The following is a 27,303-nucleotide window of genomic DNA, read 5'->3' as shown; positions in this document are numbered from 1 at the left end:
TCCAGTGCTTTTTATTTCTTTATGTAGAATCAGTTTTTCATCTAGTGTCATTTCCTTTAGTCTGAAGTACTTCTTTTAAAAGTATGCTGGGAATTCTCTTAGCATGTATTTGTCTGGAAAAGGCTTTCTTTCACCATCATTGGTGAAGGATAGTTTCACTGGATATAGAATTCTAGCTGATGCTTTTTTTCTTTTAGCACATTAAAGCTGTTCTCTCATTTGTCCTCTGGATTTCATAGTTTCTAATGAGAATTGTCATCTTCATTCCTCTGTGCATAATGTGTTATTTCTCAGGCTGGTTTTTGTTCCTATTATCACTGGTTTTCAACCATTTGATAATGTGCCCAAATGGGGTTTTCTTTGTATTTATTCTGCTTGGGTTATTTTTTGTTTGTTTGTTTTAGATTCTTGAATATGTCAGTTAATATTTTTCATCAAAATTGGAACATTTTTAGTCATTATCCTTCAAATAATTATCCTTGTCTGACTTCTCTCTCCTCTCATTCTGTAACTCCAATTGAATGTTAGACCACAGGTCACCAAGACTCTGTTTATTGGTTGTTTCAGTTTTTTGTTTTTTAGTAGACTGTTTTTTTTTAAATTAATTATTTATTTATTTTTGCATGTGTTGGGTCTTGGTTTCTGTGCGAGGGCTTTCTCTAGTTGTGGCAAGTGGGGGCCACTCTTCATCGCGGTGCGCAGGCCTCTCACTATCGCGGCCTCTCTTGTTGCGGAGCACAGGCTCCAGACGCGCAGGCTCAGTAGTTGTGGCTCACGGGCCTAGTTGCTCTGCGGCATGTGGGATCTTCCCAGACCAGGGCTCGAACCCGTGTCCCCTGCATTGGCAGGCAGATTCTCAACCACTGCGCCACCAGGGAAGCCCTAGTAGACTATTTTTTTAGAGCAGTTTTAAGTTAATAAAAGATCGTTCTCTGTATGTTTTATTCCTCTGATAGTTACTTTTCTATGTTATAGTTAGAGAGGGGGTAAATCAGTGACTGGTTTGGTCACCTTGTGAATAACACCTTTATTTATTTAATACATGTTTCACTGATGACGTTTTCCATAGTAGAAATACTATATAAAGATACATAGAAGATTTTGTTCCATTGATCTAATATCTTTTTTTACACATTACATTTGTTTTTTAAAAGTATTTTATTTTCTTGTTTTTTGCTCATAAGCACCTAAAGTATGTATATGTATGTGTATGTTTCTTATGACAGATTTATATTGTGCTTTGAATTCTCAGAAATTGTATTACTCTTGAGCCATTGGCATCACTTGCCAAACTTAGGTTTTGTTTTTTTCCTTTCCAGGCCCAGCTTCAAAGGGAAAAAGAACAGGATCATATGAAGCTGCAAGCAAAACTTGAAAAGCTTGATGTCTTAGAAAAAGAATGTTTTAAACTTACAACAACTCAGAAAACTGCTGAGGTAAGCTTCTACTTGTTTCTTTGAAGTGGTGATGCCAGGAATAAATCTTTAGTATTAAGCATAATTACACTGTATGTGAATATGCAGTAAAATTAGATTTGTAAAACTTCATTAACAACTTTTAGTAATCCAGATATGAATTCCTGCCTATAGAGATGAAAAGTTAATGTATTCTATCACAGCATGAATGAGCTTGCCTTTTGATGTGAAATTGTAGTTTTGGTTTCTTCTGCAATGGCAAAATATTTTCATTTGTTAAGTAATTTACCTAAAGGATATTGAAAAGATTGCCTTTCACCACTTACAATTAAGTTAAGCCTATTCTAGATCCTGTCCTGAAATGCCCTCTCCTTCTCCACCCAAATCCTATCCATTTCATAGGACTTTCTCCCAGTCCTGCTTCCTCTGTGAAGCCTTCCTTGAGTTTTCCAACACTCAGGAAGCTCACCCTTTGAAATAGTACTGTCTTCCTATTCTAAACTACACCATGGATATAAGGTGAAATACTTATGTGTATAAGGTTATACAGTATATACATGGTCTGTGTCAAATCATATCATTTCATGTATATTACTGTTGTTTCCCTAAGTACAGCATAAATAGACATTTGTTGTAATTTGTCTATATTTTGAATGAAACATTGAGACCCAAGACTATAATTGTTTGACCTTCTAGACCTTTAAAACCTCCCAAATTTTCATTATTATGATTTTGTTGATGAAAGTTAAAAGAGCCTATGCATATACATTCTTTGCTTTTCCTTTGTTCTTCTTGTATATAATAGCAGGTAAAGAAGCATAAGAAGAAAGCCAAGAAAAACTTAGCATCTTTTGCCATTCCTTTTTCTTACTTTCTGCTTTAATTTACCAAACTATTAAGAATCAATGCCCTAAGGACTCTATTTGGAAAAGGAATATAAGATATTTGGCTCTAGTTTTTGTATAATAATCCCAGATTTTTTATTCTTTTGCAGGGCAAGATTAAACATTTAGAGGAAAAACTAAAGGAAGAAGAACATCAGCGTAAGCTCTTTCAAGACAAAGCTTCTCAGGTAAATAGAGCACTATGTCATCTATCACATTAAAATCATGTACGTTTTATTGTACTTTATTAACTGAAGCCTGTATTCTAGATTCTAATTTCTGCTTCCTAGCTTGTTATTTTTTGTCTCGTTTTGCTATAATACTGAAGTTCTCAGTAAGTCAGCCAGTATATTCATATACTTGGATGTATTGCCAAGAGATCTTTTGGTCTTTTGAAATTCTGACAAACATATATATATTCTCAGTTGAAAGAATTCCTGCTATAGATTGTTTTCAGTTTGAGATATAGAAAATAATTCATTCTCTTAAAACCAAAATGATTGTAATTACCAGTAGACCTGGTAACTTTTACACACAAAAAATAGCATTTGGCGTTTTCTTTTCTTCCTCAAAAAACATTTTGTCTTTATAAATTGAGATCTGATCCCTCATTATAATATTTTTGAAGAAGAAACTTGTTAAAAATCAATTTAATACATTTTTTTTTCAATATTGTAGCTTCAAACTGGACTTGAAATCAGTAGAATTTTGATGTCTTCAGTATCAAATCCAAAGTGCTCCAAGGAAAAGAAGAAATCTTCAAAGGTATGCAAACACTTTATTCTTATCTTGCTAATACTTATTTCTTGCTAATACTTATTTCTTCACCCTTTTAATATTTATACCTATCCATTTCCAAAAAAAATTTGAAGAGATTTATAATACAAGACAATGCTCTGAAATGGGCATAAAAACATGAGTCAAGTAATGATGGTTTGGGGTGTGAGGACAGAAAATTCCATAAAACCTAGGTTAAAGAAAGTAACAGCAGTTGAGTGCAAAACCTAGCTCTGAGTTTGCTTAACAGCCACAGCAAAAAGGAGCATATAATGGGCAGTATATCTATCTTTGTGAAATAACAATAAGCCTTCCAGTTTTTCTAGAACAACAAACATTTTCCTAGTACTTAAACTGTTAGAGAAATGTATTTTGGATACTTTATGAAAGAGGCAGTAAACAACACAATAGATACTGACAAACACAATAGATCCTGGAAGCAGTTTTATATAATATAATATATGCACAATAAAAAGACAAAGATATAGTATTAAATTTTATTGTATTATAAATTATAGTATTATAATTATAGTTATTTCTCTAGGTAAATTATTTATTTTTTTCTGTGCTCATAGCCTTTGGATTTGCCTAAAAATAAAGATTGGGGAATGAGTACTTTATAGATTTACCAATAATATTTTGTTTAGATGAGTTGATATTTTGGGTTTATTATATTAAACTTTCTTATTTATAATGGTAAGAAAGAAAATGTTAATCCCTTTTAATCTTATGATTCTGAAATTATAGTTTTGATGACCATCATTACTGTTTACTCAATATGCATGTAGTGTTTGTGTGTGCTCTTTGCTGTGGGAACCAAGCATGCTATTTGCAAGTTCTGGCCACTGCCATAGGCTCACCCTATGGATATAATAATGGAGGAAACGTTATACTTAACTTTAGCTAGTCATTTATTCCATAAATAAGGGTTACTATTCAATAGTTCGGCTGCATTTTTCACAGATTTTTTTCTTTCAAAGAATTTGCAAACTAAGGTAATGAAAAACATTTTCCCAATGCAATTTATGTTGATTTTTTAGCTTATTTCCTTCCTCAAGTATGTTTTATGTTTTGTCTCTACAGTAAGATTAGAAACTGCAAAGCCAAATAGAAAATCACTATAAGTAATTTACAAGTGGAAAAATTATTGACTTATTTTTATATTTGTGTTTTATGGCACCCTTTGATGAGTTAGTGGAAAACAATTTTTAATAAGGTACAGGGAGAAACAAGGTAAAAGAAATGAAGGAAAGAAAAGGTAGCTGTTGGAAGAAAAGAAAAAGTAATTAACAGCAAAATCACTTTAAAAAAGTAGTTAGTTCAAGTCCCAAGTTCATAGGATCTGCCTGTAATAATGCCTCCCTTTAAAGATGGCAGGGACACTTAGTTGCTTGCTGAAGGTAGGATCGGATTTTGAGACCTCTATGAGAGTCCTGCTTGTCTCACTGACACTTACTCCATATCCTGGATGTAGTTCATTCAACTCATACATCTTGATTTACATAGACTAGTACCTTTAGGTAGTAAAAAGATAAATAACACAGGAATTTACAGAGAAGCAGATAAATATACAAATATAAGACAGAGTATAATAAAAACTTAATGGAGGTATAAACAAAGTATTGTGGTACTGTACAGATAAAGAATATGTGAAGGGGTCATGCAAGAAGCAGCATTAAAGGCAGCCTTGGAAAATTAGTAAGTATTGATAGAGATGAGGAGAAGTGTATTACAGTCTGAGAGTATAGTTGGTTTTTCCACGAAACCATAAATAATTGTCCAGTACTGGGTGTGAGATGGTGTCATATGAGACTGAAATTGAAAATATAGCTTGAGGTGAGATTATGACTGATCTTCAATGCCATGTTAAGAATTTGAACTTTTATTCTATAAATCATTGGGAACCCTTGAAGGCTTGTAGGGAAATGATTAGAGCTATACTTCTAGATGGTAACCGACAACAGTATAAGGTGAGCTTGGAAGTAAAGAATCAGGCTGTTTGAATGTGGTAAGCAAGATGATGGAAGCCTTTCCTGTGACGTTTTCATTATTCTTTTAAAAGGTTAGATTGTAATCAATCAGAGATCTTATTCAATATAGTAACTAAAAGAATTAAATTTCTTTTACTCTTAATTATAACTGCTTGAAATAGCCTTAAACCAGACCATTGTTTTCCATTACTTGAAATTACCATTCCTAAGGTACAGAGCTTGAATGATTGTCCAGGGTCACCGAGCAACTCTGAGTGAATAAGAACTGACTCACAAACTTGTGATTTCTCTACCTCTAAGCCATTTTATTTCTTTAATTTTCAGAAAAAAAAATTGAATGTTTATAATAGTTAAGATATCTAAATTTTCATTTAGAGTTGGGAATATTTTGTTTTCATTATGGAATATGCTCAGTTTATTGATTATTCTCTTGCTGAAGTGTTAACTAGAGTGACCAATTCACCCCAGTTTGCCTGTGACTTTCCTGGTTTTAGTACTGAAAATCCTGTATCATGGGCAAATTGAGACAATTGGTCACCCTAGTTCAATCCTTCCTACAAAAATAGTGAAATCATTTACTTTTAAGAATGTAGTTTAGCAGTGTCTTTTTAAAAATGTTTCATGAAGGAGTATGTATAACAAAAAATGTCTACTCGAAGGATAATAATGAAATTAGCACTTGGTATACTCACCACCCAGCTTAAGAAATAGAACATTACCAGCACTGTTAAGCCCCAGCATATATCTCTTCTAAATTGTATTCCCTCCGTCCAAGGATTAACCACAATTCTGATTTTGCTTTTATCATTCTCTGGCTTTTTTTAAAAAAATTACTTTGCCAAATAAGTATTCCTGAGAAATACATTTTTTAGGTTTATGCTTTGAACTTTATGTAAATGGACTTACTCTGTTTGTGTTCTTCAGCAGCTTTCTTTTTCCTCTCAGCATTAAGTTTATGAGATTCTTCCAATTGATACATATACCTATGGTTCACTACTTTTTATTGCTAAAAATATTTTTTTCCTTTCTCCTTTCAGTGATCATTTGGTTTGTTTCTCGCTTTTTGTTATTATAAAAAACACTGTTAAGAACTTTCTTGTACATACCTCTTGGTGTATGTGTTCAGGAGTTTCTCTAAGATGCTGGGCCATAAGTGTTATGCACCTTAGCTTTATGAGATAATGTCCAAAGTGATTGGACCAGTTTATGTTCCAATCAGCAGTTACCATTGTTCCATATCCTAACCATAAGTGTCTATTTTTGTTTTTCACTTTTTATTTTGAAAAATTATATATTCACAGGAGATAACAAAAAAATATAAAGGGAGGTCCCATGTATCTTCAACCAGTTTTCCCCAATGGTAACATCTTTCATAAATATAGTATAAAGTCCAGGAAATTGAAATTGGTACAATACACAGAGCTTATGGAGATTTCAACAGTTTTTTATTCACTTAGTTGTGTGTGTATATGTATGTGTGTGTGTGTGAGTATATGTAGTTTTATATAGTTTTATCACATGTAGATTCGTGTAATCATCACCACAGTGAAGATACAGAACTATTCCACCTCTATAAGGTTTCTTCATGCCATCCCTTTATAGTTACACATCATCCTGCTCCCTAACCCTTAGCAATTTCTAATCTGTTTACCATCTCTATAATTTTATTTCATGAATGCTATATAAATGTAATCATACAGTATGTAACTTTTTTTTTAATTTTATTTATTTTTGGCTGCGTTGGGTCTTCGTTGCTGCACGCGGGCTTTTCTCTAGTTGCGGCGAGTGGGGACTACTCTTCATTGTGGTGTGCGGGCTTATTGCTGTGGCTTCTCTTGTTGAGGAACATGGGCTCTAGGCACACGGGCTTCAGTAGTTGTGGCACACGGACTCAGTAGTTGTGGCGCACGGGCTTAGTTGCTCTGCGGCATATGGGATCTTCCGGGACCAGGGCTCAAACCCACATCCCCTGCATTGGCAGGTGGATTCTTAACCACTGCGCCACCACAGAAGCACAGTATGTAACCTTTTGAGAGGCTTTTTTTGCTCAGCCAATTCCCTTGCAATCCACCCAAGTATTAATACATTTTTTAAAGTTTCTGTGTAGTATTCCATGTTATGGATGTGCCACGGTTTAACCATTTACCTATTGAAGGATATTTGGATTGTTTTCAGTTTTAGGCTATCACAAAACAGTTATAAACATTTGTATACGGGTTTTTGTGTGAACATAAGTTTTCATTTTTCTGGGATAAATGTCTAAAAGTGCAATTGCTGAATCATATGATAACTACATGTTTAGTTTTATAAGAAACTTCCAAACTGTCTTCCAAAGTGGCTGCATTATTTTGTGCATATGAGTAATCTGGTTTCTCCACATCCTTGCCAGCATTTGGTGGTGTCACTTTTTTTTTTTTTTTGGCTGTTCTAATAGGTGTATAGTGATATTTCATTGTAACTTGCATTTTCCTAATGGCTAATAATGTTGCATTTGATAAATGTCTTTTTAAATATTTTTTTGTTTACTTTTTCCCTTGTCAATATTTAGAAAACTAAATGTTTAAAGAGAGGACCACCTCAGCAAATTTATTCAAAGTTTGGATCACTGCCTATTGTGGCTGAGAAGGTGAGAGGGGAAAAATGAGGATACTTGTTCAGATAAACTCAGGCTTTGTTGTAAGTGCTATTTAAATGCCATCAGTTATTTAAAATCATTCTCAGCTATCTCTTTTCCCCCAAAGTCTGCCAGTGCAGGCCATTCCAGGAATGCAAGTACACAAAACCTGCAGACAATGCAACATTACAGGCCACATATCCTTCAGAAACTGGCTGAAGTTTCTGAACCTAGATGTCTCTACAAGCCTTCTAGAACAACTTCTCAATGTGAAGCTGTACCTTCTGACTCAGAAAAGTCCATTTCCATTTGTAACAATTTGTCTGAACTTTTGATGGCAATGCAAGATGAGCTGGACCAAATGACTATGTAAGTATTTATCAGAAGAAGTAGCAAGATATTTAGGTATTTTTTTTTCTTCTCAGTCTTTCAAACAATGACAGTTATAAATTCTTAAAAGTCTTACTTAGCCATTTGGATTTATTTTGATCTGCAGATTTGTTGTCATTGATTTTTCATTATATTTGTTGTATTTAAATTGCATTTTAATTATCTATGTGTAATTACTACTGTTTCTAATTTAAAGTGTTTCTGTACTCCCAAGATCTGAACTGATAGACAAATATTTCTGTCATTCTAACAAATGGGGTCTGGTGACCTTAAATTATAACTCACAAATGCTTTTATAAGAAAGATTCTCCTTTTGTTTTTTATAATCTTTTTAGTTAAATGAATGATTTCATTAGACAAATAGGAAAGCAATTTCTTGTTTTAGATTCTGGCTGGTCTGCATTACAAGTTTGAAGCATCCATAGTAAACAAGATTCTGTATGGGATATATATTTTAAGCTTCAAGTTTAAATATATATTCAACAAAAATTCCAGAAAATATGTGATTTGGGTGGCCAGCTAGTTGGACTAAGACCTCTGTAGAAGATATAACTAGTTCTTTTGGCAGTGTTTCTTTGAGTAGGCTATCACCAAATCTAGGGATTTCTCAGGCAAATACTTCTATAGCTGGAATTCTTCCACAGATTCTACATTAAGAATTCCAAACTTGGAATGAAAAAGAGTCCCTTAATGCCTCTAGCTAAGGACATCAGAATATTTTACTACATTTAACTGTGAACACCAAGAATTCAGACCTTTTTTTTAAGATTCTTTAAGATCCTAAGTCTAAGATATTTCTAAATATATCTAATCTCAAATCATAAGAGCCTGTTTATAATTACCATAGATTTAATTTTATAACCCTACAGAAAGAGACTGTCTTTGAAGGTTAGTATTTAGCTCTGATTAAAATTTATGATTGAACAGAATATTGTCTAATTGTGACAAAGACATATACTATAAACTGTAATAGTGCTTGATATTTGCTTTTCTTTCATAGGGAGTACCAAGACCTGCTGAATCAAATGAAAGAAACTGAAAGCCAGTCAGTCTGTGAAAACATAGAATGTGAACTAGAACATTTAGTCAAGAAAATGGAAATTAAAGGAGAACAAATTTCAAAACTAATGAAGCATCAAGACAGTGTAAGAAGGCTTTAGTAAAAGATTTTAATGAAAAGATAATGTATCTGGATTCAGTGTTATATCTGTGTATGACCTTCCAAATTTGAGGCCTGTATGTATGGCTTAGAGAAAAGATGATAGATTGGAGTCCCTTAGGCTTATTATAGAGTCATCTGTCCATTGAAATAACATGGCCTCCTACGTAACTCTCCAAGATAATACAAAGAAAAGGAAACAAGGGAGTTTAGTTATGGGAAATTCCCTGGTGGTCCAGTGGTTAGGGCTCGGCCCTTTCATTTCTGGGGCCCAGGTTCAATCCCTGGTTGAGGAACTAAGATCCTGCAAGCCTAATGGTGTGGCCAAAAAAAAAAAAGAAAAGTAAGTTTAGTTATGTATTCAAAAATAACTTTGGGAAAATTAAGAGGTAGGCTAGATTTGCTTTACAGCTCTCCCAGTTATCCTTTTAGCATTCTTTCCCCTTATCCATCTCTTCCCTAATGCCTTAATGAAACCCCTTATGTCAACAGGTGTCTAATGCATATATAAACCTGGCTTCTGAAGCAGTACCCCAACTCTAAAACTGCTATTTCTAGTTTCCCAGAACAAGCTATGCTGTGGTCTATTCCCTGGGGACCTGTGCTCAGCTAGCTCTAGAGGGGTGATGAGGGGGACTCTATCCTTGTGTGTAAATTCTTAACAGCTAAGAATGGCATAACAGTTTTAATATTTTAATGAAAAAATCATGGAATATTATATTTTATCCCAAGACAATGACTCCATTCTTACTACGATTATGCTACTGGAACAGAAAGCAGAGGGAATCTTTCCAGGAACCCTCAGGTCATATCATGTAGCTATCTGCCTATGGAATAATCAGCATTCATATAAGTTGGTGATATATTAACCTCACAATTAAGCCTTCCCCACTTTTATAGGAAAGTAATAAAGAATGCAGAATTTTACTGCCTTTACTCTTCTATGGCCAATAAAGAAAGAAAGAAGGAAATGAAATTTTGAAGCAAACATTTTCACTTTACTGGCTTTTAAGTCTATAGTAAGTAAATTTTTTGTATGATTGTGTTAGGGTGAAGATTATATAACTTGTATACTTTCTTAGAATCACACAGGAGAAACTTGAAAGGAATAGAAGAATAGTCATATTTTTTTAATTTAGGAAGTGTGTACATAAATAATATTTTGAAAAATATTATTTATATTCCATAATAACTATAGCAGTATAAATTTTCAAGCATTTTTAGACAAATAGAACACCAGATACTTAGCCAATGTCTAGACCAGCTCTACAAATTAGGCTGTGCTTAAGTGAAATAGATTAAGTAATGGAGGGAATTCCCTGGCGGTCCAGTGGTTAGGATTCTGCGCTTCCACTGCAGGGGGCACAGGTTGGATCCATGATTAGGGAGCTAAGCCGTGTGGCCTGGCCAAAATAAATAATTTAATTTAATAAATAAATAATAAAAATGTTTAAAAAGATTGAGTAATGGACTGGACTTGGAAGAAATGGGTTTTGACTAGTTTATAAGTTTTGTTTTGTTTAATTCTGTCTACCCAATCATTACTAGATACTCCTCAATGAGATAAAGTTATTCCTTTGCCTTTTTTTTTTTTAAACTGGCATTCAGTAGTACTTTAAATTCATGAATACTTTAAATTAAAAAATAATAATAAATATATATATATATAAGCTCTATAAACTTGATGTTCACTCCTAGCACCAAATCTTCACTTTGTTGTTAATGTCACCTGAAAGGTCCTTCTCTCACCTCCCTGTTCTCCAGATTTTTCCCATTTCATATCTTACATAAACATTCCTTCCTCTCAGCTTCTCCAGCCCACATTGATCTTGTCCTACTTTAACCTTTTCACATATACACTTTTTGTCCTACTCAAAGTTATTGTGGCTTGAATTATTCTCTAGTTGTCACATATATGCTTTTATTTCACTAATAAGAGCAGTAAACTCCTTGAAAGCAAAGATTGTTTTATTCATTATATTTCTGTCTAACTAGCACAGTGTTAGGCATGTAATAGGTATTCAATAAATAAAGACTTACCGAACTTTTTAATTTCACATAATCTTTAAACCATCAATCCAATCCATCTACTGTAAGGTATATTTTAAGTATATTTTTGACTAAAATGTTAGAATTTTTTCTCTCCAGGTCCGCAAACTGCAGCAAAAAGTTCAGAATTCGAAGATGGGTGAAGCTTCAACTATTCAGAAAGAAGATAGCAACTGTAAAGGATCAAAGAACATAAAAAATAGCCCCAGAAAATGTTTGCTAACTAACTCTCCTCAAAAGAACAGCAACTTACGTCCAATACGAGTCCATAATCTTCAAATGAAATTGAGAAGAGATGATATCATGTGGGAACAGTAACACAATAGCAAAACTGTCACCTTAAATGAACTTTGTCAGTGAGATCTTGAACTATCTAAAGTGGTTTTAATTTAATATACCTTTATGAAATTTTGAATTATGTTTCTAGCCTCTATAAAGTATCAAATTGTAGTATTTTAAAATTAATGCCTAATGACCTCCTAAGAGCCCCAAATAATAAATGATTGCTTTCTTGTTTTTCTTATTGACTGAAGTGCCTAATCTCACCATGTGTTAGAAACATTGTTCACTTTGCAGATACCTTAAGCTAAGTTTAAAAAATTATACTAGACTGATGATATTTAAAATTGAGTTAAATTTGAGATACAAATGCCATAACACTTTTTCATTTAGTAGGCTTGGAACCTTAAGAACCAATATAAAATTAACAGAGTATGGAAAGGTCTTTTTACTTTCCTGGTGCTTCCTCCCTATCTTGTTTTAGAGCTGGGAAATGTTTTTCTTTTTTGGGAAGAGGCCTTTAGCCCAAGTTTTTATGTGACAATTACAAATAGGAACCCATAGTTACTTAATTTTTAGATGACAGTAACTCAGCTGTGGAAGCCTTTCTCTGCTATTCCCATTCTGTTTTACAAATCTAGCTTTGGTGTTTTTGATCTTACTCCTTTATAACTATATTTTTGATATTTTGATTAGTGGTGCCATAAGAGATTTCTTTGTACATACATGCTTTATAATAAATTTGCATTTGTTGACCTATCTTTCCAGAAGCCTATGGAAACTAGTACAACTCTTCTGAACTTATTTGGTTTCTCATCAGAATCCTTTGGGGCAACTAGAGAACTGGAGTCATCAACTGAAGTAGAACTAGAAGACTGACAGAAAAGGCATAACAGAAGTGAGGAACTCAGAAGATAGGGTAGCAGTTTAAGAGATGGTGATTCCAAAGGGACAGATTGGGAGGTACATCTTTATCTACAGCTGGGGGGATGTTCAAGCTATAGGTGTGAAAGAACAAAAAGATCAACATCTTGGGGAGCTAGGAAAAGCAATTTTTTAAAAGACAGTCTTTATATCCTCCTAGGAAATCCCAAAAAGTGTGTGTAGGAGAAAGAAGGTAATGGTGGACCCTCTGTTGGGGGAGGAGGAAAACTGTGATTCAGTCTCATCGAGAGAAGAGGTGCTGTTAGAAGACCTTTCCATACCTTAAGTGGGGAGATGACTGAAAATTGGCACATTTATACTTGGAATTGTCCTTGAAAGCAACTAATGGCTGAGATAAAAGTTTCTCTCCCTCTGGTTCAAATAGTACATTTGTCCTTCACCCACTTTCACTCCCTCTCCCTTTACAGCACCTTCAGCCCCAGAGATGTTCCACAGACTGCTTCGTCTAAACTCAGTTTCATCACCTTACCTATTTTTCAACTTTGCCTTTTCTCCTCAAGAATGTGAGTGCTCGGTGCTTTGTGTCCACCTAGAGGGGTGGGATAGGGAGGGTGGGAGGGAGACGCAAGAGGGAGGAGATATGGGGATATATGTATACATATAGCTGATTCACTTTGTTATACAGCAGAAACTAACACACCATTGTAAAGCAATTATACTCCAATATAAATGTTATTTAAAAAAAAACAAAACTAAACTAAAACTCCAACAGAAGGTGAAACTAATTAACCAGAAATGAATCAAATAGAAAACTTGAGAATGAGAAAGCAGTGGTAGAGTTGTTCTAGTTAGCGTAAGTTTTGTTTTAATAATAATAACCACCATCATCTAAAATAAAATTTTTGTAAACTGTGGTTGTAGAACAGAGGCTAAAATTGACATTTCTTCAGGTTATTTCCATCATTATCTCAGAGTTTCATCTTGTTTCACGGTCTTCCTTTTTTTCCTTATTTTCCTAACCATTGTCCTTTCCTTTGAAATCCATGTGCCGAGATAATCTATCCAAGATCATATTTGCTTAGTTCCTTCAAAGACCCTTTCCTCTCTCTGGTATTAGTCATTCAATTTCCTGATTTTACCCTTAATTTTGATTCATGAACTTCACCTTTTCAGCAATCTTGGCTACATACTAACTGAATCGTGGCTGTCTTCTATGATACTGTTTTCTACTGAAATCTTGAGTCTTTACATAGGGAGACGTACATTTTCTAAGTGTTAACTTCTGATTTCCTTCATCTGTTTAAAGAATAACATTAGAACATTGAATAAACTACTTTGAATGCTTGCTTAATATATTCGTCATTTTATATATAAAAACATAAATGATAATTACTAAGACAGCCTTATACAATTAATTTGAAATTACTTACACATTTTTTAAAAATCTAACGTTGGATTAAGGTTTTGCATGTGTTCAAGTTTGGAAAGACTTGAACTTAACTCCATTAGATGATGTCTCCTTTTGTGACTCCAATTCCACTATTCTATATACATTCTGTAAGAATTTCCTCTCTTTTTTCTAGAGGTCTGTTCATCCAGGTCTCCTCTTCACTGCTTTAAAAAAAAAAAAAAAAAACTGATAAAAAATGGCAGATATGCACACTTGCTGCTGTTGACACTTTGCTCTGTATCTCATTCTAATTTCCTGCCACCAACTCCCAAACTGATATATATCTTGGCAATTCCCTGTGACAATCTGTTCACAGTACCATCTACTGTTTTAAAGATAAAGTCATTACTGTTACATCCTGAATAACAGCAACAAATGACCTTTACACACTTACTAAAACAATGACTTTATGATTACTGATACATTTTTCAATCAGGACTACAGCAAACAACCCTGATGCACATTATAAAAATAGTAAAATTAATTCAAAGGTTTGAAGATTTTTCCATTTCCCCTTCTTCCCTTCCTATTCCAGAGATACTTCAGCTTTACTGCTAGACTGCCTGCTTTTTTAATGTCATCAAATAAGGCAAAGAGCAGACACATGCACATTGTTGTTTAATATACCACCTGAATCAGGAATACAGTAGTCCAGAATATTTTGAAACATATTTCAGGGCTTTTTCCAGCCAATCACCTCACCCAAACAATAATCCTTTCCTCCCATTTCTGAGTGCCTGGGAGCAGTTGCCTTTTCAGATTTGGAGGGGACTTGGGTAGCATAAGATAAATTAGATTCTTAGTTTGGTATATTTGGCTTCTTCTTCCCGCTTGTCAGTATTCCACTTAAGCTGTTTCATATTGTGCACCTTTCTTCCCTTCTCACCAAAGGGCTGACCTCAGGAGACAGAAAAGAGCAGGCTTTGTTGTAGCTAATTAGAGAGGGTAGATACCTGGGACACTGGCTGGCTACCAGCATCACAGTAACTCTTGAAGATCTTTGCATTTAACAAACATTTGCCAAACATTTTATTATGTGCAGGGCTCTGTACTAAGTTCACTGTATTTTTGTTGTTGTAGGTTATTTTTGTTTGTTTTTCGTTTGTTTTTTCCTTCTTGAGAATATGTCTAACAGCTTGAGGTCTTTACATTAGTAAGTCATATAACTTTAATGAATCATAATCATAAATCCTAGAAAACTATGTACTAGGCCAGTTTAAGCCTGATATTTGATATTTAATATGGGAGCTAATTTCTTTGTTTCCTTTCTTACAAGATTACACGTATATATATAATATATAAATATATACTTATATATTATATATATATTTACAGTACACACACACACACACACACACACACACTCTCTATATCTGCTTACAGTGCTCATTCTCAATGTGTTGACCTTCAGTCTTAATTTACAAAGCAAACTCATCTCAAATCATCAATAATAAAATGTGCTCGTGTTCAGTAATAATGTGTAAATTTCAGTTTTTTCTTTTTCTATATAACAAGAAAATAAAATTCAATTATGCTTTTAAAAAAAAAAAAAAAGAATGTGAGTGCTGTAGCTTATACTTAGCAAAAAACTCACCAGGACTATTAATGCAGCCCTATCTTTCTGTGCCTTTGTTTTCTATGCGCTTAGGACAATGGCCGAATAGATTTATCAGTAGTGAAGTCATTACTTGTGGAAATGTATTACTAAAACAAATTACCATAAGAAATTAAATTCATTTAAGGAACACTTGAATATTTCAATTAAGAATTGAGATATTTCTTGCAAAATCAGTGTAGTATAGTAGAAAAAACATAGATTTCAGAATTAGGAGACTTAGGTTCATGTTGTGATTCTGCCACTTAGTAGTTTGGACGATCAAATAACTTTTTGGAGCCTCCATTTCTTACTTGTAAAAGTGGGATTATATTACTACCTACCTCATAGGGTTGTTGTGAGATTAAATGAAATAACATGTCAAAGCACCCAGCAGAAGTGTTGGCACTGAATAAAAACTCAATAAATGTTAGATCTGAGTAGCCAAAAAAAAGAAAAAATTGTCGTAGAACCTAAGTTTGCATGGGTTAAAGCCTGAAAGCAAGAGCCAAAAGGTACTCCTCAAAAAAGTGAGAATATTCTAATTTACTTTTTTTTTTTTCTTTTTCTATGTGCCTGGGAGGAAATTGCTTTGGCTTGTTTCCTGGCTCAGGATTCTAGTGGGGGGTGGGTAAAGAATATAGTCCTACTATGGTGCAGAAATACATAATCACACACAGCAACTTGGTTTGGAGTTTGTGTTGTTGGGGTGACATTTATTAGGAAAGACAATAAAGAATGGTCTCTCATTGCTCGATCACAATTACTGAACTCAAAATGTGTCTCTGCTCACAGACTGCTGCTTGCCTTTGACTCCTCAGGGGGTGGAGCAAATGATTTCCTTCCTGGATGGGGCAGTCTATGGTCAGTGTACAAGAGTTGCTATAGCAACCCCACAGCTGTGCTCTGCCAAGCAGAAACTCGGTAGGATATCAAAGATTTTGTTCACTTAAGTAATAAACAGGTTTGTTTGTCTTTTATTTAATCAGAAATTGAAAAAAATGAAATTGGAACTTTTTAGCCAAGACAGGTCTCAACTTTGACGAAACTGTGAAACTAGAAAGTTTGAGTGTCTGAAGCAGGAGGTATTGTGACTATTCTAATCCTGGAAATAGGAGCTAGAATCTTGAATTAACTATACTTGTGTGGGTCATTGGCAACATGGCCATTTTTATCAGGTTGTAGCTAAAGGTAGGAGGGTTGGAGGGAAATGCTCAGTTTTTAGCAGTATAAGATTGAAGAAGGAGATACTTAATACAGTGGGCTAACTGGCTAGGATGGTGTGCTTGAAAATTATTTCTGAGCTTTTTGTATAGCCTTCTTACTTCAAAAATAAAATTTTAACTATAAAATAGCATTCTTAACCCATGATAAAACATCAAAAGTTAAATTAAAATTTGACTTGTGAGACATCAAACTCGGGGGAAAAGGTGGGTTGGTCACGCGCAATGGAAAGAGTGCTCACTGTGGCCAAAAATGCACCAGCTGCCATTGTTGGTGTAGAGTAAATAGTGAAACTCCTAATGGGGTTTCCTGGAACTCTATTCAGCTGTAACTAAAGCTGTACCTACGGAGAACATTTAATTGTATGTGAAGTTTAGATAAGTATAAGCCGACTCCCAGATGTACAACAAGACAAGCCTATCTAAGGCATAAGAGCATCTGTGAGATTTAAAAAATTCTTTATGGGTGCCATGGCACCTTTTAATTAAAGTAAAATGAGGATAAATAAAAATAATTGACTGTCACTGATGTGAAAATAAATTCACTTCTTGGTAATTAAATAGACCTTGCCAATGCCTCAGCCTTTTTCTTCATAACCTATATACTTATTTTCATGTAACTTTCCTCCTTTTAATTCCTTTTTATTTTTTATTTATGTATTTTGTTACGTAAAGAGAATTAGACATAACAAAATTGTAAAGTTAAAGTTTTAAAATATTGTCTAGGCCAGAGTTTGTTTTGAGTATAGCTGTAAATGGTTTACTTAAAGAATCAGGTGGACTTTTTTCCTGGTGGGTTTTTTGGGAGTGTTCTCCTTATGGGTACAGTGTCATGCATTCTCATTTGGTGCAAGAGCCTACTAGATACCATAGGCAATCATTAGAATTATAATAGTACACCCCCACTGAAGAAATGTATTTTTATTATATATGCATGGTCCATTGTATCCTATGTGTTTAACAGTTTTGACAGAAAATATTAGAGAAGCAAATTGATCTCTTGTTACTTTGTGCTCTGAGGTGAGTTTTTTTGACAATATAAGACTTGTAAATGACCAGTTCAACAGTCTGTAATGTTGGGAGACTGGATCCAGGAGGTGGAATGTTGGGCATTATGAATTTTCTGTCAAAGGAAGATAAAAAGTTCTGTGAATGGTATAATCAGCTTTCTAGAATAATCTTTTAAAATAAAGATGAAGTTATCCACCATACTTTCTGCACAGATTTTGCTTGTCTAACTTCCCCTCATTCTTCAGGTCTCAACTAACTGCTGCCTCTAAGAAGCCCTCTTTAAGCCTCCTCTTCACACCCCTACCTGCTCCGAATTCTGGCTTAGCTGCCTTTTCTGGGTATTTTTCCTATCTTTGCACTTTGCACATTTTCTTGTTATCATTTGTTTGTTTGTCTTCCCATAGACTGAAAGCTCCCTGAGGGCAAGATTCTTTCTTGCTCACCGCTGTAACCCAGCACCTAGCATAATACCTGCCCCGTGTTAAGTAGCCTCTCAATAAATATTTAATAATTACATTTCATGAAAATACATTAACCTTATTATGTGGTCTCATCCGGAGTGAGCATATTGGGTCAGGTACTGCTGTTTCAGGCACCGGTTCAGCTATTCTGCTGTTTCATCTTTTAAGGGTATGTGACCATATTTTACATAACCACTAGTTAAGAATACTTCAGTATTTTATTATTTGTTTCTTTACGGGCACAGACAACAGGCACTCAGAATGATGCTTTCTTTGATATTATGATGCTAAGAGGAAGAGGTTTGAGAACCAAGGTAGTTCTTTACTTGTATATTGGTGTGTTTGACTTGTTCATTCAGCAAGTATTTATTGATCTCTAATAATCAAGGATTTGTTGATCTCAAGATACTGTGCTAGTTGCTACGGGAGTTTCAAAGACATTATACATGGATTCTGTCTTCAAGTTGCTTATAGTCTGATAGGGGAGATAAGACTTATACATAAACATACATGGAAAAGAACAATAGGTGACACAGAGGTATAATGACCAGCACAGAATAGATGCTCTAAAAATATTTGTCTACCAAACCTTTGTTTTCAACCATTGATAGATAAAGTTGGCCTGTTTGTATTTCTTCATTCACTATCTTTATATATATGGCAGAATTGGTCTCGGATTCTTAATTTTCTATAGGCTTGTTGATTGAAGATACCAGTTCACCTAGTAATCTCAAACAAGTACTGCCACATAACAAGCATCAAATTCAAAGACATGAGTAGAAAGAATGGGTATGAAACACGGAAGTAAATGGGAAGGGAGTGGAGAGTGAGGGGGGCAAAAGTCAAGCAATAATGATTTAGACTGCAACAGAAAAATAATATAGAGACAAGTTATATTCCAGAGGCCAATTATTGACTTGCACAGAATTATGCAAATTATTGCCAGTCACTTTCCTTATGAATTTAAGCCATTCAGTTTCCTCATACTTCATCTTCCTTATCACTTAGGCCAAGTCAATATTTTTCAAACTGTAGATCATATCCTATTAATGGATTGTGAAATCAGTTTAGTGGGTCACTACCAACATTTTGAAAATAATGTAGAATAGCATTGAAACCATCAGAGTGCATCACACATAGAGAAGGTAGTGGTGTTTTATGAAACTTTGTGAGTACCGAATTATAATTTAAAATGTAGTCCTAAATGTTATTTGGAAAAGAAAAAGCCAGCTCTTAATAAATGTTCAAAGGGAATGAATTTGAAAGATGTTGTAGAGGAAAGTGAGATAGCCAGTTTAAAATAGGAATACTCCTGAGGACTTCCCTGGTGGTCCAGTGGGTAAGACTCTGTGCTCCCAGTGCAGGGGGCCCAGTTCAATCCCTGGTCGGGGAACTAGATCCCACACGCATACCGCAACTAAGAGCCCACATGCCGCAACTAAACATGCCACAAGGAAGATCCCGCATGTGGCAACTAAGACCCGGTGCAGCCTAAATAAACAAACAAACAAATATATAAGTATAAAATAAAATAAATAAAATAAAACAGGAATACTCCCAAATCCCCTGCTATGGCTTGTGGCAGACTACTGTTTACCCCAGAAATACCATTTCAAATTTGTTTTGTATGTTCTACAGATAGAAGTCCCACTTTAAATGTAACGGTATTTACATTTGCTTTTCTATAGAATACTCTTTTCAAAACACTAGCCAACCTACATTAGAGGAGTGTTGTTTTTCTAATGTGGATACAAATAAATATATTCAACATGAATTCCTTCACAAATGGCCCTGTTATTCCTCACCCATTGTTTCTATCTAGACAGTGCCTCTGTGTGGAATCTAACCAAGCTTGGGTCTCATGGATAGGAAAGAAATTTTTTCTGTATTGTGCTTGAGACAATTTTAAAATGCATAAAGAAATGAGATTTGTGGGAGAAAAACTGTGTGCATGTCTTGAATCTGAAATGAGCAAAAATTTATCCCTTGACAAACCCTATTTGTCTGAGCATCAGCAGTCAACAACACTAAAAAAACTTTAAAACCTGATGTACCACCAACATGACACTCTTTAAAAACATGTCATTTTACTGAGCTGATAAAATATCTTTAAATGAGTGAATGGGAGTATATAAATATCAGCTCCGGGCTATGGTCAGAACATAGGAAGAAGTGCCATAAGGAAGTGAACATTAGAATGATGTTCACTGTAATAGGATTCTAGTCACTTGTGAAAGTTTATTCACCACTACAAATTATTAAAGGTGCTTAAATCATTAAATAGATTTTAGTCTTTATGAAAAGAGGATTGTAAAGTGAGCCAGACCTTCTAGTTGTAGTTAAAATAATGTACTTTTGACCTAATTTTGTTTAATCTGATTAAGTAAATTTTAGGATAAGTTCTGAAAAACCTTGGAAGATATTCTTTGGTTAGTTTTCCTTAAAGTTAAGTGTACATTGACTTGTAGGGTATTTCTCAGAAAAATCTATTACTGAACTAGTACAGAATGTGAATCATTTCTTGCCTGAAATATAAGATTGCTGTTTACAGGGCAGTTGTCCAGAATCTTCTTGCTGAATTGGAAAGTATTTCACTTTTCATCACTGTAGGTTCTTTTAACTTCACAAATGTGTTATTCAAAACATAAACCCTATTGGTACACAGGAAACCCATTTAAAATTAAATTTTAAAACACTCTTGAGAATACCATGGAACGTTTTTGGTTTTATTTTATAATTTCTAGCAAAAGAAAAAGTACCTTTAATACTTTAAAAATATATTTTCAGAGATAGCTAAACCCCAAATATGTAATACATGTGAAAGAACAGCACTATTAATATCTTAAATATTGAATGTTGGAGCACAAGATTAAAAAATTACCTTCATTTTCCCCAAAATAAGCTAAGCCACAAATTTAAAGCTGGGAAATTCAGTACCAGAATTAAAAGAAATTATTTCTAGGTTAAGAAGTTCTATGTTTTACTTTAATCTCAAAAGGAACTGGTCTTTTAAAAACTTATTCTATGATTTTATGTATATAACTCTTTGGTTTGATAAACTTGGAAGAATTTATGTCAGTATTACATACTATGCTTCTGTCTTGTGGTGTGATTTAAATATTGAGCACCTAAGCTAGATTTTCAGAGAGGGTCCTTTTCGCTTTTGTTCTTTTACAGTATAGCTCTCAAGTAGAGTGAGGGCTGCGCCTTTGGTATTTAGGTAGAATGTTTTCCTGTGATTTCTAATTCTCAGAGCCACTTCTGAGCATTTCTACGGATATTCCGCAGAAAGTGGAGTTTGAGTCTCTTAATCAATCTACTAAAGTACTATTGATACAAACTACCACTGGCTGAAATAAAACATAAACCACTCAGAGACTAAAGCATTCAGAAAAGAAAAGGAGTTTATATGCAAACAAGATTTGTAAGGGAGTCCAAGCTATAGAAGGATAGCTTTCACAAATTAAAGATATGACAAGTATTTAAAAGAAAAAAATAACTTACAAAAATACCAAGGTCACCAAGTTTACAGTTACTCCCTTCAAGGTGGAAAACAGCAGTTTTCTCACATAATTGTCATATCCAAAAAAGTCATCACATATCTTCAGACATCAGCATTGCCAAAATCAGGGATAACTGTTGTTTTTATCAGAGAATAACTTACAGGAAAGACTCAAGGTTTCATTTACTGGGGAAACAAGAACCAGGCCGATTGACTGTTTTTGATGATATTACTTTATCTCAGGGTTGCAAAGTGTGTTTTCAGGGGTCCCCAAGGTCACCGTTGGGGTCAGTGATTCACTAAAGAATACATAGAACTCAGAAAAGCTATTATACTCACGGTCATGGCTTATTACAGCAAAAAGACACAAATTTAAATCAGCAACTCAGAAATGGATATAAGGCAAAGTCCAGGAAACACCAGGCATGAGCTACTACTTGTCCTCTTCCAGTGAAGTCATTCAGACAGCACTTAATTCTAGCAATGATGTGTGATATGCTTGGAGTATTGCCAACCAAGGAAGCTCCTCTGAGCTTTGGTGTCCAGGTTTTTTAATTGTGGGCTGGTCACATAGCATGGCTGACTGCACATGTGACTGACCTTCAGTCTCCATCCCCTCTAGAAGTTAAGCTGATACTAAATGGCTGAAAGCCCCCACCATAAATCACATTGTTAGCATAGATTATCTGGCAGGGCATAAGACTCCCAGCTAAACTAAAAACGTTTTTATCAGGCAGAATATTCCAAGGGCTTAGAGGTTATCTCCCAGGAATTGAGCAAGTGTGAAATCTTTCTTCGGAATGTGAAAGGTTTACACAGCCTAGACAGACTATGTTAATCCTTTACTACACAGTGTTGTTTTATTTCGTTTTCTGATTTTGGAATATGATGTGCATTGCTTACTCTGGTTAAGGTGTCAATCTTGCCTTCAAATTTCCTCCTAAGGCATGGCTTTGGTGACATAACTTTGTTTAGTGTTTTTCTGATTCAATATCATTACTTTGATGTTTTGTTTTTATTATGTAAATTGATGAAAGGTCACACTTACATATACAAAAACCTTCTTGTAATTTGGTTAATAAAAAATAGAGTCACATGATACTAAAATTTAGGAGTTAACTTTGTCTGAAGGCTTTGTAAAGTTCATATGGTTGTCATTACTTTTATATGTGAAATATTGCTCTTATCAGCTCATATACCAAGACCAGGAACCAAGAACCATCCAGTTCACCTCAAGCAAGTTGCTTGGACCTTGTTTAATTATGAGATTTGAGACATGGCCATGGTTACAAAAGCAATTTTTAAGTAACTGCCTTGCAGAGAGGAGAATATTTTTATGGAACCTAATGTAAAATAGCGTCATGGCCATGAAAAGTAAGGAACTAAGTAAAGGTATTTTGTGTAATTTTAACCAATTTTACTATTTTGGAGTAGTTTTTTATGTCATTTTCTCCAGAATCATAATTTTTATGTTTCTCTAATAATGTATTACTTATAAGCTATATTGAGAATTTTCATAGAATTTTTTTTTCTGAATTCCAAAGGCTCTGTTGGAACATGATGCCATTTAAAGAGTGTTTTTCATTCCAGTTTATACAAGTGTGGCCAATAGAGAGTTTGAAATAAAGAAGAAAGGAATTTTTCTTATATGTCCATTAGATATAGAACATTAATCATAATTAACTAATTTACTCCTGGGTGAATAATTCTTGTTTTTCTGATTTTGGGTGAAGCAATCTATTTCACAAAGTCATCTGCTTCTGGATTTAAAGAATCCTAGAAATCCTGACTCTATCTTTGGTAGTCTGACAGGTATTTGTTTGTCATGCTGACATCAGCTTATACTGAAAAGTCTGCTTCCATGAGTCTACTCCCTGTAGAGTCAACAGTTATGAGTATGATAAAAGTCTTTACTGAGGCTTTCACTATTTTCATGTTTCTGCCAGAAGACTCAATTTCTGGTCTGTGTAGCTCATAATAGGGACTTAAGACTAGGCAAATGTAAGGAAAAAGCAGAAACTATCTATGGATGACAAGACTCAGTGGCTCATGTTAATTTGTAATAGCCAACAATGATAGAATAGTGAAGAGTGAAATCCTTTTTTTCTGAAATAACACATAATCACTTTATGAGGATTTAGTTAATAATTACCTTGAGAGAGAAACTATATTATGGACAGAGTAGGCATTAAGTAGTCTCCGTGTTCTTTTAATTTATCCCATAAAACATCTTGGGATTGTCAACTGGAAACAAAATATTTCTTTTAAAAAATTAATTTTTAAAAATAGGTTTTGTGCCAATTTTTGTAGATGGACATGACTATATTTCTGTCCAACCTGAAAGTTACACAATTACTAAAGTATCTTTATTTTATATTAATGCATTTTACTCAAAGGCAATTAAGTTAAACTCCTCTTACTGATTTGCAAGTTCTTTTCATATTGAGGACTTGATAAGCAGGATGACTTTTACAGTAGTTTTGAGCTAAGAAATAATCTGGAGTATATCGAACATATCATTTTTAACACTCCTTTTATAGGATAAATGAGCAAACCTTTGTGGCTGTCTGGCAGCTGTTTAGGAAACCCCAAAGACAACTTTGGTATAAAAGACATAGTAAAAAGTTGTTTATTCTGAATTTGGGGGCTGAATTTGGGAAATGCAATATCAAAAAATGTTATCAGAGGAGAAAAGATATGAGTAAGTATTAAAGAATAACAGTTACAGGCAATATTTAAAATAAACTAAGCATCAAGTAATGATACTTATTAGGGAACTTTTTCAAAGGTGAGGAACTTTCGTTTAAACGAACAGTTCAAAGGTATGGCAAAAGCACAAAATGTTAGGCTCTGAAGAGTATTTTGGTAATACAAGAAACCTCTGCTATTTGGGCACTAAATACTTTTTAACTGCTTTTTGTTCCAAGTAGACATATACTCAAAGATTAATTTGTCAATTTAGCAGAAAAGAAAATCCAAATTCTAGTTCTACTCTTTTGGATGCCCTCCATATTTTATAGAGCAGGATTCACAAGTCTTTCCTTCATCTTATAAATAAATTCATTTACATCTAGCTAACATTCTGGCACAACCAGACAATTTTACTTTAAGACAAAGTCAATTTCCTTTTCCCATGATATTAAAATAAAAATTCATCATTTTGCATATACACCTCTTTACAGACACATAAATATTCCTTTACATTTCTTAAAAAGGAATATACCAACATATCTCAGTTTCTCATATATATCTTTTCAACCTATTAATTAATGATCACTTACAGTGTATAAAAGCAAAGCCAGGGGTATGTTAAAACTATGTTTGTTGATCCAGTATTTATTTCATTCTCCACAAATGACTTGCTTAGATATTGTAATTTGTATCCAAGGATTATTAATTAAATGATTAACTCAATTTAATATTAGTTTAGGAATTAGAGGGAATTCCTTGGCAGTCCAGTAGTTAGGACTCAGCCATTTCACTGCCAAGTGTTCGGGTTTGAACCCTGGTTGGGGAACTAAGATCCCACAAGCCAAGAGGTGCAGCCAAAAAAAAAAAAAAGTTTAGAAATTAGAAAAATTTCTATAAAGTTTAATTAATTAGGTTTTTTTGGGTTTGTGGAAACAAACCCAAGCCTTTCATGAGTTATACTAGTATGCTAACATTTTAATTCACATTGTGATAAGATCAGGAAAGAGACATATAGTTGTTTTAAGACAGCATTATTAAGCTAGTTGAATTTGTTCAAGGATTCACCTAGATTAGAAATACAAACTTTTGAACTTCGTATTTTCTATTTCTATTTTTTATACTTAATTTTTAAGAGCTCTTCAAATTAAGTTTAAAAGTACTAAAGTTTATTAATATTTCTCTCTCCTCTGTCAATTTACATTGCATTACTTGTTTTGTCAACCTGTAAACAAGGCAATTAATTTAACTCATAGCTAAAAGTTTTTTTTTTCCTTCTGCATATAGGCTTCATTAAGAGAAATATTTTTTTAAGAATCAACAGACTTAAAGCAATGAAAGTTGGATGTTTTCTTCCCTTTCTAAAAATTCTTGAGTTCTCTATTTTAAATTTATAAAAGTGTTTCGTAGTCTCTGTAAGCCAATCAAAAAAGGAATGCAATTAAATTTAAGAGACTTATCATCTAATTTTTCTTTAGAGCAGGGTTTCTCAACCTTGGCACTACTGACATTTTAAGGAGATAATTTATTGCTTGGGAGGGCTCTCCTGTGCGTTGCAGGATAGTTAGCATCCCTGACCTCTATCCACTAGGCGTCAATAGCAACCCCATACACAAACACAATTGTGACACCTAATAATGTATCCAGATATGGCCAAATGTCCCCAGAGCAGAAAAGGATCAAAATTACTCCCAGTTGAGGACCACCGCTCCATAAATAGGCAAAGGTGCTCAGAAAATATATGCCCTCACTTAACAGATAAACATATTAATCTTATGGGAAAGCTATGAAAAGAGCTCTGGAGAGTTTATAGCTGGACTTCTCTCTGTTTGTGTGTATGCTATTTTTGTAGTACTGTTCAATCAGATCGTGGGTTGAGCTGGGGGCACAACTTTAGGTTTATTAACACCCTGTTTTTGGACACCAAGCTGTTCCTCACATCTTTACTTGACTCACTTGTGTATTTATGCTTTCTTATTTTCTTTTGAGAGGAGAGAGGGTAAAAGGTATGCACCCAGAGCCTTTTAGATTTCTTGAAGTGGTCATGAATTTCTAGGCAAGCCAGTAGCAATCATTCTTATTCAATCACAAATTCAGGCTCGTTTGTAGAATGGTTATACAAACCAAACAAAACCTTTAAAGTCTCTCTCTACCCTTTGCTCTAAAACCATGTGAAAACAATTTCTAATTTTATCCATTGTGTATATTCTCTTTGATGGTAAATCTGGTATTGGAATTAGATATCCCTATATAGTGAGTTCAAATGACAACTTTTCTGACCTGTTAATCTCAAATAGCATCCTGAGGAAGAGAGAAATTTAGCTTCAGAGAGAAAGTTATAATTGTAAACAGACTATTGTTAAAAGCTGTGCCTTCCTTTTGCAAAGAGGAAAAGAGTCTTTTTAGAAAATATACAAAAAGAACCAACAATCTTAGTTTTATAACATTAGCCACAGATGGATCAAATGTAATCAAAGTACAAAAAATTTATTGGCTGATGGTAGCAGCTCCAGATCTCCAGTGGCTGCTCTCCATTCCTGTGGGCACAAAAATATTTTTTTCTTAATTAATTTAAACTCAGAGTGTCACACACATGAAAAACAGCACAGAGGATATCATCAATGGTTAGGCAACAATAAAATAAATCAGTAATGTAGGGAATGATAAGAACAACTTCCCAACTTACTACTGAAACTGGTTATCAGATTGACTAAATCAATGTCTCAAGACCCAGAAGCAAAGGGAAGATGTATCTCAGATGACAAAAGATAACAAAATCCTCAAGACAAATATAAAATACAATCAGATATTCTGTCATAAAGACCTCATAAGGATCAGACAGTAAGAACATTAAAATCTATATTATCAACATTGCTGCCACCAAATGAGAAATTAGTGGTTGTGTACAAATTAGAACCAGCATGAAAACGA

General features: G+C 34.1%; 2 protein-coding genes across 5 annotated transcripts in view; both read left to right on the top strand.

Moving 5' to 3' along the window:
* CEP57L1 (centrosomal protein 57 like 1) overlaps nt 1–27,303 on the top strand; it is a 99,662-nt gene that overhangs the window by 43,221 nt on the left and 29,138 nt on the right. The window contains exons 5-12 of one of the 4 annotated variants that reach the window (XR_003624182.2): nt 1,320–1,436; nt 2,410–2,487; nt 2,978–3,064; nt 7,616–7,693; nt 7,809–8,050; nt 9,072–9,216; nt 10,131–10,249; nt 11,379–11,513. Coding sequence is in view for 3 of the 4 variants with exons in the window: in XM_007190666.2 (XP_007190728.2) it covers nt 1,320–1,436; nt 2,410–2,487; nt 2,978–3,064; nt 7,616–7,693; nt 7,809–8,050; nt 9,072–9,216; nt 11,379–11,597 (966 nt within the window). In the remaining variant the exon portion in view is untranslated. Of the gene's footprint in view, nt 1–1,319; nt 1,437–2,409; nt 2,488–2,977; nt 3,065–7,615; nt 7,694–7,808; nt 8,051–9,071; nt 9,217–10,130; nt 10,250–11,378; nt 11,803–27,303 lie in introns of those variants that run through there. The other 3 variants (XM_007190666.2, XM_028168719.2, XM_057528098.1) reach the window with 3 other exon arrangements.
* Nucleotides 12,382–27,303, top strand: part of LOC102999776 (putative uncharacterized protein C6orf183) — a 43,765-nt gene continuing 28,843 nt past the window's right edge. The window contains exons 1-2 of the mRNA XM_007190665.2: nt 12,382–13,006; nt 16,283–16,411. The gene's annotated coding sequence lies outside the window, so the exon portion shown is untranslated. The remainder of the gene's footprint in view (nt 13,007–16,282; nt 16,412–27,303) is intronic.

This window comes from Balaenoptera acutorostrata, chromosome 14 (genome assembly GCF_949987535.1).
Source record: "Balaenoptera acutorostrata chromosome 14, mBalAcu1.1, whole genome shotgun sequence".
Lineage (NCBI taxonomy): Eukaryota > Metazoa > Chordata > Mammalia > Artiodactyla > Balaenopteridae > Balaenoptera > Balaenoptera acutorostrata.
Note: the sequence above shows the minus strand (reverse complement) of the source record. Positions and strands in the feature narration are given on the sequence as shown.